Raw genomic sequence first — 16597 nt, 5'->3', positions numbered from 1 at the left:
TTTTTAAGCATAGAAAAAGGCATTAATTCACACATTGTTATCATCACAAAATAGCTTTTCATCTCTGCAGTTTATTTTACTTTGGTCATTAATTTCAACGATGACAATCTGTCAGTGTAATTTGTCTAATGTCTATCAAATGACATATGAAATCTGCACCTAAATATTGTATTTTGTTTTACGTTTGATTGGACACGCACAGCTAATGTATAACAACAATTGAGAAAAAAGAAAAAAGAAAAAAAAGGAAATGTTTGAGTTCAATTTATTGATTTTTCATCCAGACTCACCAGTTGAGAGCCATTGCTTTAGATATCACACTTCAACCCCAGTCTTGTATGCATCAGAAACATTATAGCACAGGGCCATATTTGTCTTATCAAATAAAAATTGCATCCAGAACCTGTTTTCCACTTAAGTTGCCAAATCTGAGGGTTTCCTACTGCAGAGTCTTTCTCCTTTTTTTCCCTCTTCAAATGAATCAAGGCTAAAAGGGATCTCCCCCGCTCACTCTCTCTCTCTCTCTCTCTCTCTCCCTCCCTCCCATGCATCTTCTGGCTGGAGGGCTGTATTAATTTGGCACTTTGAATACCCACATTTCTTTTTGTGCTGTATTAGAATGATTGGCACAATGGACTTACCTCATGTTTAGGGTTTTGTGAAGAATTTAGCATTATGTCACATTGCTTGCAGAGTATTTATTTATTTGTAATGGATTTTAAATTTTTAGATCATTGAAATTTTTAGATTACATATTCAACTCCTTAACTCTAAGAAGTGAAAATGTGCATTTTTTTTTTCAAAATCCCGTGGAGCTAATTATACATGATCTAACACTTAAATTTGACTTTGATGCTTTAACCTAATGTAGTCAGGTAGATTGAGTCATTAAATAATGTTTCTGACTTAAAACCACTTGTAAGCGCACATTTTAGTGTGTGGCACAATTTGAATATTGTAGTTGGCAATGAATTTATTAAAGTGAATGTTATTTTATTTTTTTATTTTTTTGTTGTGTTATGTCAATTATCCATCCATCAATTTTACCATTATAAACATATGTTCTGAATTTTTAGAGTAGAAAGTCTTTTTTTCTCATTGTGGTTTTGTTCCAAACACAGCTTAGTGAACTTTAAACTAGGCTAGGAACAACTTTAAACAACCTAGATGGAACTTTAAAACATGCATTCAAATACTTTAACCTTGAAATTTCCCCTCGCAAATGTGGCAGTACTCTTTTTTCATCTTTTAAATGTTTGAGTGTTTGATAGTTTGAGGTCTATAGCAGAAACCACTCGGGAATTAATGTCATTCATATGCCCTGCGGAAATTACTTTTGAAATGCATATAATCTAAAACATGCAAATGAGGCTGACTTTATGCACCCTGTTTAATATGAATTATCATTTTCTGAATACCTATTATTACTGCGTACATTTCTCCAATTATATTGTTCTTTTTTTGTCACTTCTGCGCTCTCGCACACACACGGGCTCACCCCCAAAAGTGTGACACGCGAGGGAGAGAGAAAGTGAGAGAGTGAGTGTGCGTGGTGTGTATATTTCTTCTGGAATGTTCTTCCAGTATTTTAATGACGTGTAATAAGGCTGATAATGACACAAAGGCAGCTACTCTTGTTCCATAGAGAGGAACAGAAAACGAACAAGGTGAAAAGGCAACATCGCGTACTGATTTTTAAGTCATCCTAGCTCAAATTGAATTGATACATGAGCTGCTGTTTTCATAGCGAAAAAAAAATTGCTTCACGCAGGATATAAAGACAAGTTAGTGAGAGCAAGCATAATTCATGAATATTGAATAAATGCAGTGAAAAATTAATGTAATATTAAAGCGAACTCCGCATGTTTAGTTTCTTCCCTGATTCTACACGCATTCTGACACCTCGTAACAATGACTACAGTTAAGCAATTAATGTTCTTGTCTATGAAATTGGTGCATGTGCCCTCTTTTTTGGTTGGGGGGCTTAATTGAAGGCATCCATTTTCAAACGAATTACCTCTTTAATTTATTTATATTACATTATGAATTATTCTATTGATATTATTATGATTCAAATTAGTAATGCTTTTCCACTGTTCGTTCTAGTGATATCAATTTGCATTCAAGTCACTTTAACAAAGATTTTCCTTTCTGTGCTAAATAATAAAACAGACGTTTTTTAATGCAATCAGCACTGCTGAAGATGGAATTAATATTTTAGCTTTTACTCTTGGTGAGAACTTTATTAGGCAGTGCAACTACTGGAGAATATAATATGGAAAATACTGGCAATTGATTGCTCTCGGATACTTGTTATAAACTGTGGTGGTTTTCTCCCAGAAAACAAGGAACTGAAAGTGTGTGTGCATTTGAATATCTTTAGTCATGGAGCCATTTTAAAGATGGTGTTGAGTTATTGCTTATGAGATGCCTTGGACCAAGTTCAGAAGTACTAAAATTCAATTAATTTGAAAAATGGAGATGCTATCATTTTTTCCACATGCCTCCTTCTAAAGTGTTGTTTTTTATTATAGAGTTATAAAATTTTATTTGATTATACCCACTCTGATCCAATCAATTAATTAACTCAGAAATCCAGAGTGCCAGTCATGAAAGCAGATGTGTAAAATTATATCATGTCCACTTTGAACTTAAGGCATCACTATGCCCCACCACCTCATTTAAAGCCTTGAGTTAGTTACATTTCCTCGTTCAATTTCATCAGTTTGTCATTTTCATTTGAAAAACCTTTAATATTATGAGAATAGTTGTGACAGTGACAAACAGAATAACAGAAAAAGATAATTTGATATACAATTTTATATATATATATTCACTGAAATTTTATTACACTTTTCTCCTCCAGCGAGTTCCATGCTTTCAGCTTTGAGTTATCCTTGCTTTGCTGAGTGGAGCAAAAACACGAACTGGCTTCACTCCAGATTTTCCTGTTCCCACTGTCTTTAAAAAAAAAAAAAAAAATCCAGATCAGCCAACTCTCAAACTCTGCCAGTCTTTAAAACTTTATCTTGCATATGAAGGCCATGTTCATAAAGCAGGTTTTGCATCTGGGTGCATTTAGGCAGTTGTTGGATTGCTGGCTCCTCATAGCTATAAAGTTCCACCTCTGTTCCACCATGTTAAATACAATTTGGGCATTAGTGCCTCATGCAGCCTTGAGACTGCCCTTGCTCCATCATTAGCCTCTTAAACCATTACATGACATGAGAAATGGCTTTATTCATCTTGATGATCACAGGATAATAACCACCAGCTATTAACACGATCCACAAGCCCCTGCTGACCTCCACCTTCTTTCTTTCTTTCTTACTTTCTGTCTGTCTGTCTAATCGTTTGTTAAAATGAAGTAGTTAAAATCATCTATCTTTAAGTTGATCTCTTAGTGAATGCATCTGTGTGCATTCAATGTCTGACAAATAGGCCGTTTGTGAAATCCCAGCACCTATTCCAAATGTTTGGCATGATCTGTGCATCTGATAGAGAGGAGGCCTCGTATAGAAATCTCCAGTCTCTTAACCATCAAGGGCAGACTGGAAAATCACTTACTTTGGGCCAAAGGGGAAAAAGGCAGAGGGTGGTGGTGTCAGGGGGAGTAAATGTTTGCTCTGGACATACACACACATGGGAGTGATCTCATCGGTCGGGAATGCTTCGGTGTTTACCTATTGCAACTAAACCCATCTGATTGAAGCTAATCTTTATGGGCTCCTCAAACAGGACTTTGCCTCCTTCTGCATCAGGTGTGCATCACCACAAGAATACATTAGATCACCATATGGTACATTAGATATCATATAAATGCATATCTTGCCTCCCCCATGCACAATTTCTATGATTGTCTCCTCTGATTTATTTGGCCTCGTTTTCTTTCCCCCGTGAGAATCTTTCTTACTTTTTTACTTTCATATCGGCATGTCCTTGATAATTGAATTGTCCTTTAAGTGTCTCTGATTTTGTGAAAGTCGTCGGGTAAGCAGTTCCTTAATTGTTGTCAGCTATAGTTTAGATCGAAGGGAAAAAGAAAAACCTCAGCTGGAAAAAAAAATCTCCCATAGTTTAAAATTAGGACACCAGCTCTGAAACCTGCTGAAAATGATCAGAAGATCAAAGTTGTGTCATTAGCCCATGAACGCAGATCATTCCGTTCATTCCATTTTCTTTTTCCACGCTCCCATTTTCTCTGTGCCTCTTGTCTCAGCCTATGCCGTGGGGAAATGAATTGGTTATTTTTGGACATTGGTGGTCCTAAGCTTTAGTAATAGGAGCGAGGGAGTTCGGTTGTGAGACTAAAAGCAGTCGAGTCTGCAATAAAACCTGCACCCATTCTGAATGTTTACCTTTGGGGCTCTTTAAATCAGCATGCACACGGATATATTTCTTAGATGTTAATTCAACTCCGAGGCAGAGAAGTGAGCAGGTAAGATCCACCTATCCCACTTGCACTGGCTGGAACTGTTCCATGTGATCACAAGAGGAGGCTGTTGAGTTCAAATGGGTCTGTAGCTTATTGAGGATCTGGGATTTGAAAAGAAAATACCAAAAAAAGTATAATCTTTACAGGGCAATTATGAGTTTACAAGGACTTTGTATGTATTGGATTACCTGGTATTTAGAAGAAATGTGTTTTATCCAAGGAGACTGCAGTACACTAATTGCAGGGATCTAATTGGAGCAATTGAGGCAGCTGGGGTACAATATTTTGCCCAAGGGACAATTGGTGTCCTTTACCTGAGATTGATTCCAGTTAACGAAGTTGAATCAGTCTAGAGCTTTAGAATAAAACAATCAACATTTTTTAAATCACTCACATTTGTGTGTGTTTCTCTTTGGGTAGGTGAACAGACATTGGTTCATTTAAAAGCCAACATGAAAAAACTTCCACGTTCCTATTATACATAATTTAGTTCATACTGGTTATTACCGACTTTATTCTTAGCTCAATTTACAAATTCATTATTATTCAACACCGTCTTATGACAATTCTTAACTGTTTAGCATTTGAGCAAATTATTGACAAATTTATGTAAATTCATATAGTCATTTGGAATTTGTGCATTTTTAACTGTAAGTACTTTTATAGCGCTATTTTGTTCTCTTTTATTAAATTTCAGTTTTTATTGATTTTCAGTTAGTAATTTTAGTCCTTCAAACTGAATTGTTTCACTTAGATGCCATGACAACATTTCACATTTTTGTCTAATTATTTAGTTTTTTCAACTTTGTCAATTAACAAATATTTAATCATTTTAGTTTTAGTTGGTGATAACTCTAGTTAGGCTAATTTTTTTTATTATAAAGTGTACATTGTCTTTTGGATCACATTGTATGACTTTTTATAAAACTTTGACCTTGTTTTGGTACCAGTCAATTATTATTTATGACCCAGTCAATTCCTGATGAATAGAATAAAAATAATCATAAAAAAAAAAAAAAAGAACAAATAAATAAATGTCAACCATTTTTCTCATGGAATATCTTGTTTCACTTCAAAATGTCACATTACATCAGTAAAATGGGTTGTGGATGCCATTTCATGATGAATTTAAAGGCCTGGGGTGAGTGAGTGTATAAGTGGGTGGCAATGTGAAGGGATTCTGTCATAATGCCAAGTGAAGCAGTGTGCCACTTCCACGGAGGGAAACCGCTCTGGAGTGGAGTGGAGAACGGCTTTGCTCATAAAAAGGGAGTGCATAAGTGCTCGGCTAAGCAGTCTTCAAACGAGGGTCTCTTCTTTACTGTCAGGATATTCCAGTGCACCGTGCCCCCCGGGAGGAGCGGGTAGTTGATCTCTTTGAAGTGGCCGGTGCTGGGCCAAGGTTAAAACTGCTAAGAGACACCCAGCAATTCAGGCTTTCCTTTATTATTCTATCAGGAACACTTATTTGTCTCAGACCCTTTCTTGTGGTGACTTACTTACGGTACCCTGCTCATTACATCTCTCTCACTCTCACGCTCTCTCTCAGCTCTGGGTCTTCCTGCTATCTGTCATCATGGCAGACAGTGACAGACTTCCCCTGGGCCCAGCCTTTTTAGTTGGTGTAGTCATACCTGCCTCCTCCCTTTCACCACCACCACCAACCATACGTCTAGGGAAGACAAATCTAGAGGAAAAGCCACAAGCTGTGTGTTCTAACCGCTGGGACACACACATACCTGCCCTCTGCCCCGTGGGCTAGCAGTTGGAGTTGCTAACACAAATACACCCTATCCTTCCGTAGACTGCGTTCCTGAATGTTTGTGTCCCAAGAGCAGTTCTTCCTGGTCAGGCAAATAAACAAACACAATGAATGTGCGTTTGTTTCAGAAACTGCATCTAACTGCATCTAAAGTATATATATATATAATACATATATATATTTTAATACATATATATTTTTTACTATAGTAGCATGTCAATATGCATTATGTCCCAAAGTGAGGTATCGTGAAACATGGCCTAATTAAAAGCAACTTTAGGTGTGCTTTCAACAATAGTATCTTAATGTTCCCCCTTTATAGACAGCTCACTAGGTTTTGAAATAAAGCAGGTATGTTACGTGTGTTCAGGTGGACTTTTATGTTGCTCAATCAGATTTAGTGACAAACGGGGCGGCGCACTCCTGATGAAGCGTTTGCTTCTCTCTGGGACTGTTGTTTCGGTAGCCTGAGGGAGAAGACGTGAGATGTGCTGGCACAACTTTGGCTGTCTCCACTAATCATGTTGGGTCCTTCTTTTTTTTTATTAATAAGAGCATTCTTGCTAGCTGATGCAAGGCTCTAGAAACAGCCTTTGTGGGACTTATATAAATAGACCTGTATAAGGCTTAACATGATAAAGAGTTATTAATCTGGTAAGCTGCTGAAAAGAAAAAAAAAAATCTACTGAGAAGGTTGTCTGTGTGTGCTAGCGTGTGCGTAACGTGCAGAAAGAGCTGTTCCACAGGTGCAAAGGAAGACAAAAAAAGTAAAAAAAAAAAAAAAAGTTTAGCATATGCTTTGAAAAGTTCCTATATAGAGAAGAGGACAGGGAAGATGGAGTAAATGAATGAGTCAGTGATAAAAAAAAAAAACAAAAGTGGGAAAGGACTGTCAGATTTAGGCGGTATTCTATTTTTATAAATATTGTTCAAAGTTGTCATCTTCTATTATGCCCGTTTTGGTTTCTTTTTAGATCTGGGTAATGTTCTTTGTAGTGAAATGGAGCTCTGGTGTGTGCCGGAGAGCTGAAGTTTAAGCAAATTTAAACCAGTCTGTCGACATTGCCAAGTAAGTTACAGCTTGAATCCTCGCATTATTTTAAACCTCACTCCTTGAGCAGAACTTTTTAATGTGAAAGAAACTCTTTAGCCGTTTTAATGTTTGCCATATTTTCTTTCACTGAGACCCAAACAAGACGGAAAAAAGCGGAACATGTAAAATTTAATTTCAGGTATCACAGTCAATTATCCGTTATAGAGCTTTCAATGTTTTAGAGGCCAGTAATAAGCTTTTATGTGAAGGATTTGAAATATACTCATTTTCATCTGAAATAATAAAGACTGATTTTGTTAGCTGGCACTGGCCGTCTACTATCTTCTCTCTGGTGAAATGATCCGGGCTGGAAGTGCTGAATTCAGGGGGCATTAGTAGGGCTTGTGTTTTGGAGTCGGACCGGAACGCAGAGTCCAATCCGCAGTCTGGGGTTGCAGATGTGCTGATCTGGGATCAGCCAGCTGGATCCGACAGCCTCAATCCTCTTCAAAGCTCTCGGCATGCCGAGCGGGCCATGAAAGACTGTAAAAGCTGGTACTCGGGTTCAGAGGTACATTCACTTCCACTTCAACGAATCTGTGCTTCAGCCGTCCTCATTCGAACATTACCAACTCTTCTGCAGAAGTGTAGCTTGAATTAATTTGTTAGAAAGTATATTAATTATCTACATTTACAAAAATACACATTGGTATTCAATATACATTATTTTGTTTAATTTATGGGGTAAAATGCCATGTTGGTGTAATATTTTATGAAGTAATAATTCCTTGTGTTAACATTAATTATTGAATAATTTAGGTTTTTATTATTTTTTTATTTTTTTATTCAGGTTGTAAAACATGGTGGGAATCCCCAAAATGTAGTCATATTTTTAAAAATGTTATAAAATTATATATATATATATATATATATATATATATATATATATATATATATATATATATATATATATACTTTAGTTTTTTTGGGAGAAATTAAGATCTTTATGTATATATGTATGAATTTAAGGTATAAGGAAATATATAGTTTACATATTACTATTAGTTAGACCACACAAACATTCCAAGACCTCTACTTGCTTTCAATTAGATTTTTTTTTCTTCGTATGCCATTGACTCATCTGCTTTTGTTGCTTGCAAAGGCAAAAACAGCTGTAGGCAGGAACACCTGATGCTTTGTCTATGGTTTACAGTGTTGACGTCTTCAGTAAATGGTGTTCCCTAAACAATAAAAAAGGGAGCTGGGAAAAGACAATCTACCTTTCACCTCTGACCCTGTCGGAGTACTGGAAGCTTTTAGTCCCCGCTGGGCTTGCTATTTTTTGAGAGGGTGTGAAGTGACGGCCCACCTGTATGAGATTTACCCAGGAGACATCCGCCCCTTGGCCTACCTGGCTCAGACGGCGTCTTTTCAACCCTGCTCTCTCTGAATCCTCTGTTCCCGTGCCAGCCGCTGACTCCGACCCAGAGCACAGGAACGGAACTGCAGCTGCCTCGGGGGTAGATGGAGAGAGAGAACGAGAAAGGAGGGAATGGAGGATCTTTGCATCGGCAAGGATGGGATTTAGTCATGAATGAGATCAACTGTGGCTTGCTTCGCCATCTCTCCATTTCCTGACCTTGTTTGTTTTTGTGTAACTTCCTTTTTTAATACACGTTTGGAACAAAAAAATCACCAGAACTACAAAGCTTTGACTTTTTTACAAAAATGCGCTTTTGGAGTCTAATCAGAATTCATTGCAGTCTTACCTTAGCAACTCACAGCAATATAAACAACGTTTAACAGGCAGTCACAGAAGTTCCCATGATCCCTTGTTGCAGCCTCAGTACTTGCAGAAACAGGATAGAGAATGAATCACCACCCCTCCACCCTTTCTTGTAAGTGCCAAAGAAAATCTGCTGATATTAGAACATAAATGCATTGCGTTACCATGTTGCAAAGACGCTGGTCCTGGGATTTTTGTTTTGTGTGTTGCAAGCTGTTTTTTTTTTTTTTGTCCCTGAAGCCAAGGCAAGTATGGTCTCATTTCTCCTCCGTCCCAATTAAAAGCCAAACGTGCCTTTTTTTCTTTACCTCCCCCTTCCACAAAATGCTCATTTTATCTATTCAATCTGAAAAAGAACGCCCATCCTTTCTGTATCCCTCACTCCCCCTTAGAAGAAAAATGCATCTTCCTCTGTTCTCAAAGGTCAAAGTTCAGCTAGAGGGGCTTCAGGGGCTAAACAAGATGCAGCAAGCCTCAACACTGGCGGCTTAGATGAGCTTGCCAAAAACAATTACAAGACGCTGCAAACTTCTGTCTCACAGCCGTAATCAAAGGTTCCCTGTGTAGATTTATTGGGCGGCTTTATTTACGACCTTCCATTATAGCGGCAATATACACCCATTACAGGATATGACAAGGCTTCATGCTTGCTTACACCCCAGGCTGGTTAATAGGGCAGTGATGCACTCGCTCAGCAGCTGCTCATTCCTTCAAGTCTTGCATATCTCAAAGAGCTTGAGACTTTTGCATACTGTATGATGAAAAAGAAGCTGAAGAGTTTTTTGGGGTTTAGTATTGTCCCCTGCATGGTATGGGTGGATGTAAATTAACCGCACATGGTTTAAAGTTTCTCACAAGTCCACAGACAATAAAACCACCCACATTTTTGGTTTGCGCCCCCCATGATACAAGACATGCCTGCATCCTCTTCAGTCATGCAAGTTTCGCGTGACTGCCTCAGTTGACAGTTTTGTGTGAAGTATATAACTCCTCAACCAGGTGCATTTAAGTGATTCCTACTGTGAACTTGCTGGACCCATAAAAGCACCCTTGAGATTCCAAAACGTCCTGATGTAGATATGGGTGTAGAAGCAGGTAAAGAGTCTTCTCTATCTGCGTCTTCAGCTGTTGTTGTGGCGAGCTTTACTGCACGGCACGTACTACATGTTTTGATAATACCATTCCCACAATCCAATCACAATGCAAGTGAATATCTTGGGGTTTTCATAAGCACGTCAATGATAAATAAGGAGGCAAGGTTAAATAAAGCAAGCAAAATGTAGTGAAAATCTAGATGAAAACACACATGCCGAGTTCTTAGAAATGTACGCTGTGTGTTCCTGTTTGCATTATGTAGTTAAAGTATGTAGTTAAGTTCAACTTTAAATTAAATGAATTTCATGTGGTGTTCCTTTTGATTAATTTTAAATATGATTTCCAAGGTTAAACACGCACACAAAACATTTGATTTATTTACACACATCATTAATTTAGTAAATGTATTTTTTAGGAATTGTACAATATGATATTATACAGTCAGATCTAACCTTGACAAACTATTTAATATCATATTACTCAATTTTTTTCTTCTCAGGAATCTTGATCTTTTATTGTCTTTTTCTTCTTTATGAATATGCATATTAATATATAAATGGTTATATTAACTCACATAATAAAATCAAATAAAATAATAAAAAACAGAAGAGGTGTATTCAAGTAATTTTATGTTTGAATTGCATGCTTAAAGTGTACCTATTATGGATTTTTGAAACTTACCTTTCATGCAGTGTGTAACAGCTCTAAGTGAATTAAAAAATCCGACAACGTTTAAAATCTGAAAGTGCACCATGTATATAGTTATTGTCTCTCAAAAGAAAGAATTGACAAATCATTGAAAGGAGTCCTTTTTTTTTTTACGAATCCCAAGCCATTTCATGTTGAAGTCAACATGAAACAGTAGCATATTACCCGCCCACTTGTTGGTCTGTTTGTATTGGCCTGAATGAAAATGCAAATTCATTCTTTGCCACTAGGTGCCTCTTTTAGAGTGGTAAAAATAGCGGTTTACCTGTATACGCTGTATGCAAAGCAGCACTGCGCTCACAAACGCCGCTTTATCAGGCATAACGGAATGATGACATGAAAATGAGACAAATCAGACCAATCACCTTAGATAAGCATCATGCAAAGGAGGGGTTTGGAAAAATTAATCATTGAGCGAATCATTTGAGAGTCGTTAAGCAATAAGGTAATAATAAACACATATTATAAGACAATGAAAGTGTATTTTGACATTGCATGCATGTCAGCCTGTTTTTGGGGACTCTGAAAAATAAAATATTAACCTTTCATTACCCATAATAGGAGCACTTGAATGTATTTTAAATAAAAATGACATCACAATTGACACATTTCCCTTTATTTTTTTTAAGCAGCTCAATTTTTCTAATAATACCATAAACATCAATAAGTCATCGCTTCACTGAATCGTTCACTTATTTGAAGGCTTATTTCTTTCTTCTTGGACACTCATCACCTCTTAAAGACAGTAAATGCATTCCTCAAGTTTCTTGTGTTTTTGTACGGCTGATAATAAGGTATACGTGAGGTTAGGGTTTCTTTTGAGAACAGGTTTTCTAATTGAAAGGGCTTCTTTGTCACGCTGGTGGATGCATCAAAACTTTCTGTCAAAGACAAATGTCCTTCGATCAGAGCTGATGCACTGTATTGTAACCTTTGGTAAAAGTGAAAAGCATTGCACTCTTTCATGGCACAATGCCATTTTGGTTTGACACAAGTATCTCTTCAGACAGACTTTTGTTGTGCCTTCCTCCGTGTTTGTGTCCTTGGCTGCCATTGGCTGTTCAGAGGCTCAGGTGGTTCTTTAGGTATATTTTAATGGATGTATGGCGTACAGCTTGTTTATTTTGTTCTTATCAAGGTTAACACCTGTGTCACTGTATTTCTACTGCATTTAAACGCTTTCTGATGGGGTTTATTGTGAAGCTGTGCTATTGGTTAGTGTGTATATTTGCTTTTGTGATAAAACACATTGCCTATGTAGATTCTAATATTCTTTCTAGGACTTCCGACAATGCTTGATGGTCAATCAATATCTTCTATGTTTCCCCCAGGTGCCACGTGATGATGGTAGAATCAGCAACTGAGACCATTCGAACCACACCCTCCAATCAAAATGGAGTCAGCAGTCTTAGCAGCCAATCAGATGGCGGAGGAAGAGAGGGAGGGTCCAATGGTGACACCAATGGGGAGATCAGCCCGGTGGACTTACTGCACCTTCAACAGCAGCAGGTGTGTGTGAGTGTGTGTGTGTATGTATGTGCGCAGAAGACACTAAGTCCTCTACCCAGACTTTCAGGAAGTGTGTTTAGCTGTTAGTTGTTAGTTGTGCAATTTCCACATCTTGCGCAAACTATAAACAACCAACTATGTGAACCAAACTGTATTGCATTGGTTTCAACATCTCAAAAAGTTTATTTGTGTGGTGTATAGTATTACAGCTTGTCATTTTTCAGTCATTTAATGGGAAAAGTATAAAATATGAAAGACATATTTCACCCTGACATGGAAATTAATTTTTGAATTGATGTATTTAATTATTTAACAATTAGATTAATTCAGTTATTAAAAGTGATTATAGTCTAGAGGTGTTTTCAAGTCATTGTATAAAGGAATAATTTATTTAATGTATATTAATAGATCTGGACAGAAAAAATACAACAAAATTGCTTCTCTTTATTTACTAAATGTATGAATATATTGAAAGTGAATGAGGCTTGAGGCCTCTGAACATGCCCCCTTAAAATATCACAAATGTAGTTCATACAACTTGTTCACTTTCCTACAAATCTTCTAAAGCCATATGATACTATGGCTATGTGTAAGAAACAGTCTGAAAACTCAAACAATTCATTCTTATGAATCTGATCTTTTCAGCGAATCAGTTAATCCTGTTCACAAACTGATTTGTTACTGAATCACACTGAATAAATTACCCATTTGTAGAAGCCTGCGTCTTATTCAAAGTTATTATATAGTTTCAGAAGACCTGAAATATTGGGCTTCACTGATGATACACAGTCCAAAATGTCTCTATTTGTGTTCAGCGGAAGTAAGTTTGTACAGGTTTGGAATGACATGAGATTGAGTCAGTGATTACTTTCTTGGGTGAACTAATCTTTTAACCAAATCTAGTCCTCTAGGTTTCATATTTCCATGAGATCTTCCAGAATTACTAGTTCCTGTAGATAATGAAAATAGATAGACAATGACACTTTAGGTCCAGTTCTAGCAGCAGCCTCAGCCTAGCCTGAGTCACAATAACCCTCAAAGCGACTGTTTTATGCAGTGACACGTCAGCGTGCAGAGGCTTGTGCTGTTTTTGCTCTTTGGCCTATGCATCAGTGTCTTCCATATCCAGTTTGTCAGTTGGAATTTCCTCACTTCCTGGACTTTCTTGGCTGATATAATTTTTTTCTGTCCAGACTCTTCCCTAAATGCATTACAGATGCAGAGGGTAACAGGACCCCTCAACCTTGTTATCAATGACACCGGCTGCACTGCATGCCTGTTAACAGATCCTAGTATGTCTTAATGTAACATTTATTAACTATTACCAAAAGTGGGATCTGTTAAACCAAATTATTTACCTCTCCCAATTGATTCGGTGTGTAAATCTAAAGTCTTTGACACTGATGTTCTCAAATATTTGTCCTCATTAACCCTCTGATGCTGGTGACAAATGCTATTCATGTGTGTCGCTACATCCAAACCACAGTGGGTGATCACCTTTGACCCTTACCCATAATTCTTTATGACCGTTCACTTTATATAGTCATTGTGTTTGACTATATAGTGAAAGTGAAGCAATGAGTAACTGGAATATTTCCCACTGTCTTCTACTGTAAGACATTATTTTGTTCTTCAAAAATTATACAATTTTATATTCTTATACAAATGACTGGTAATGTATAGCAATATATAGTTAATTATTATAAAATACTATATTTAAATATGTTAAATATTTTTTTTAGATTATATTTTAAAGCAATTATATTTTATTTATAATTAATAATTGAGGCATCAAAGAGCTAGAAGACCCACACACAATTTGTATTTCAAGCTAATATTTTTTGTATTTTTTTTTATAAAATCGAAAAAATAAATGTTATAAATCTTAAAAAAAGGTTAAGCTTTTGATTCAATAGTTTAACCATATATTATCTATTAGTTGTAAATTAAAAAGTGACATTTTGTCTTTCAAAACAGTAATTTTCAGTTATTTTGTTGCCAATGTTTTTTTTTTTTGTTTTTTTTTGTTCCTCTTTCAGTCAGATCTTGCAGTTCATAGGGTTCCATAAGAATATCAAATGGGTAATCTTAGTAATCTGACCACTGGAGTTGCTCAAAAACCGACACGAGTAGCCAGTGAAGTTGTTTGGAGAGTAGAGAGAGTTCATGAGCAGAACAGGAAAAGAGAAGGAAAGAACTTGTAAAATAACAACTACTTTGCATAGTTTTTTCTGTCACTTGAAATAAGGGCTTGAAATCGTAGTGAAGGTAATGAATGTGAATGTTTGCACTCCTTGGCTGCATCCTCTGTGAGTATGTGTGTGTGGAAACTCCCGCTGAGCGAGCATGGCTTCACCACACACAAGGAGGCCTTTCTTCCCAGCTCTGCAGTCTGGTGTTGGTGCACCTGTACATGGTCATGTGAGCCAAAGCCTTTAATTAGAGAGAGAAATTGCCAGTTCCTTCTGTTCTAAACCATTTCCAATGTCAAACATATGGCCGCCGTGCCCTCAATGCCACACTCTGTCTCTCTATTTCTCTTCCTTCCTCTCTGTCCCGCTTTATTTTCCTTTTCCACTTTCTCTCTTGCATGCCCATACTTTTGGTCTTTGGTGGCAGCAGTAGCTCCTTGTAAAAGTAATGTTCAAAACATTTTACATCACGGTTTTCATAATTCATATGTCTACAAGAAGCTGACAGCTTAACTGTAACTCTATATCATAATTATGCAATAGAATGTTGGCCTTTTTGAGGTCAGAAAAAAGCTTTTGTCTAGTTGTAAACTGCAATTTAGCTCTATTTGTTTTGAGAGGCTCTCATAGTCAGTGACTTTTCTCATAATTGCAGCTATATTTCTTGTAATTTACAATTTAAAATAACAACTGCATTTTGCGTAACTGTGACGTGAAAAATCGTACAATTGCTATTTTATCTCACAATTATGTCTTAAGTCACATTTATGAGAAAGTTACACTGAGATTATTTCAAAATTAGATGTTATATAAATTTTTCAGGATTTTTGGCAGCAGCTTGTTATTCCGTTTGAGTTGTCATACAATCTGACTTCAGTTCTGAAGTTTAACTTCAGATGCGAAATATGCCACCCAGAGACCTTCAATGGTACAATCAATCCTCTTTAAGGATATTTATTGTGGTTTCTTGCCTATAAATGCATATGTACATGCCTGTGCCAGCATTTATGTGTAGGTGTATTTTATTTCTCCATGACCTTGAGCCTTATGGAGTGAGGCTCCACACACCTGCTCATCTTCCAGTAGCAGTTTTATACATTTACTTCAGTGTTATTTGAGTTGCTCTACAGACAAAAAAAAGCCAGGCTATCTCATTGATCTTGCTGTCACTTTAATATGGCAAATTTACTATTGCTCAAATATTTTATTCATTTTCCAGCCTCTATAGTTACATTATTCAAAATCAGCATCCAAATACCAGGAATAGACTTTGTTACTTGTTTTTTTTTTCACAACGTTTGGTTTTTAGACTGAATGAAAATCATGACTTTTTTATGCAGTTTGAGTGAATGACATTCCCTAATCCCTTTGTCCACTGAGATATCCCAAATGTTATTCTCATTTCTTCACTCCTCCTCTTTTTTTCTTCTTCAAATGAGAGTTTTGTGCCAACGAGCGATGCAATGGGTGGCAACGCCATAGAAATCTGCCTCCTTTATTCCATCTCAGATAGCCATTGTTCATAAGAATCTAATGAATGAATTAGTTCATCAAGTTACCTCATTTGATAATAAATGAATGGAGAATTTGGCCTTGAAGCCAAATGACTTTAATGAGGAAGGCTCTGAAAATGGCAAAGCAAGCAGTAAAGTGTTATCATGGCAGAGCCTCCTAAAAAGTCATTTATCAAGTTTTAATGTCTTGCTCCGCTATCCTCATCTCTTACAGCTTTTTTTATGGAGCAGGTCACTATAAAGCCCTGCAGAGATAGAGGAAGGAATTGAAAAAGATTATTGGTTGTTTCAGCAAGGCCTTCACAAGCCCCTTTCATTTGCAATGTTATGCAGATTCTTCGATGTATTGACATATGTCAGGCTTTAAGTGAAGTCATACCCTTTAGTGTTATGCAGGATCCTGATGTACTTCACAAGGTTGTTGCATTAAAATTTTATACATTCAATTAAATGTATAGTCATAGAGAAGCAGACAGAATGTTATAATATTAAAGGGGTTGTGACTATTTAAACATCCGGCTCCAAAAATGGTTAATTTGGATATTGTGGGAATTGTGAAGATT

General features: G+C 36.7%; 1 protein-coding gene and 1 long non-coding RNA gene across 4 annotated transcripts in view; one reads left to right on the top strand and one right to left on the bottom strand.

Moving 5' to 3' along the window:
• Nucleotides 1–16597, top strand: part of LOC127968119 (forkhead box protein P4-like) — a 124448-nt gene that overhangs the window by 27394 nt on the left and 80457 nt on the right. For all 3 annotated transcript variants that reach the window (XM_052569029.1, XM_052569030.1, XM_052569031.1), the window contains exon 2: nt 12151–12328. In XM_052569029.1, the coding sequence (XP_052424989.1) occupies nt 12161–12328 (168 nt within the window). In that variant the 5' untranslated portion in view covers nt 12151–12160. The remainder of the gene's footprint in view (nt 1–12150; nt 12329–16597) is intronic.
• LOC127968120 (uncharacterized) lies at nt 2102–9409 on the bottom strand. The gene is made up of 3 exons (XR_008155896.1): nt 9000–9409; nt 8642–8739; nt 2102–4749 (listed from the first exon to the last, which is right to left on the bottom strand). It is a non-coding gene; the product is annotated as an uncharacterized LOC127968120 (long non-coding RNA).

Source organism: Carassius gibelio, chromosome B11 (genome assembly GCF_023724105.1).
Source record: "Carassius gibelio isolate Cgi1373 ecotype wild population from Czech Republic chromosome B11, carGib1.2-hapl.c, whole genome shotgun sequence".
Taxonomy (NCBI): Eukaryota; Metazoa; Chordata; class Actinopteri; order Cypriniformes; family Cyprinidae; genus Carassius; species Carassius gibelio.
The sequence above is the reverse complement of the archived record's forward strand: the minus strand, read 5'-3'. Positions and strand labels throughout refer to the sequence as shown.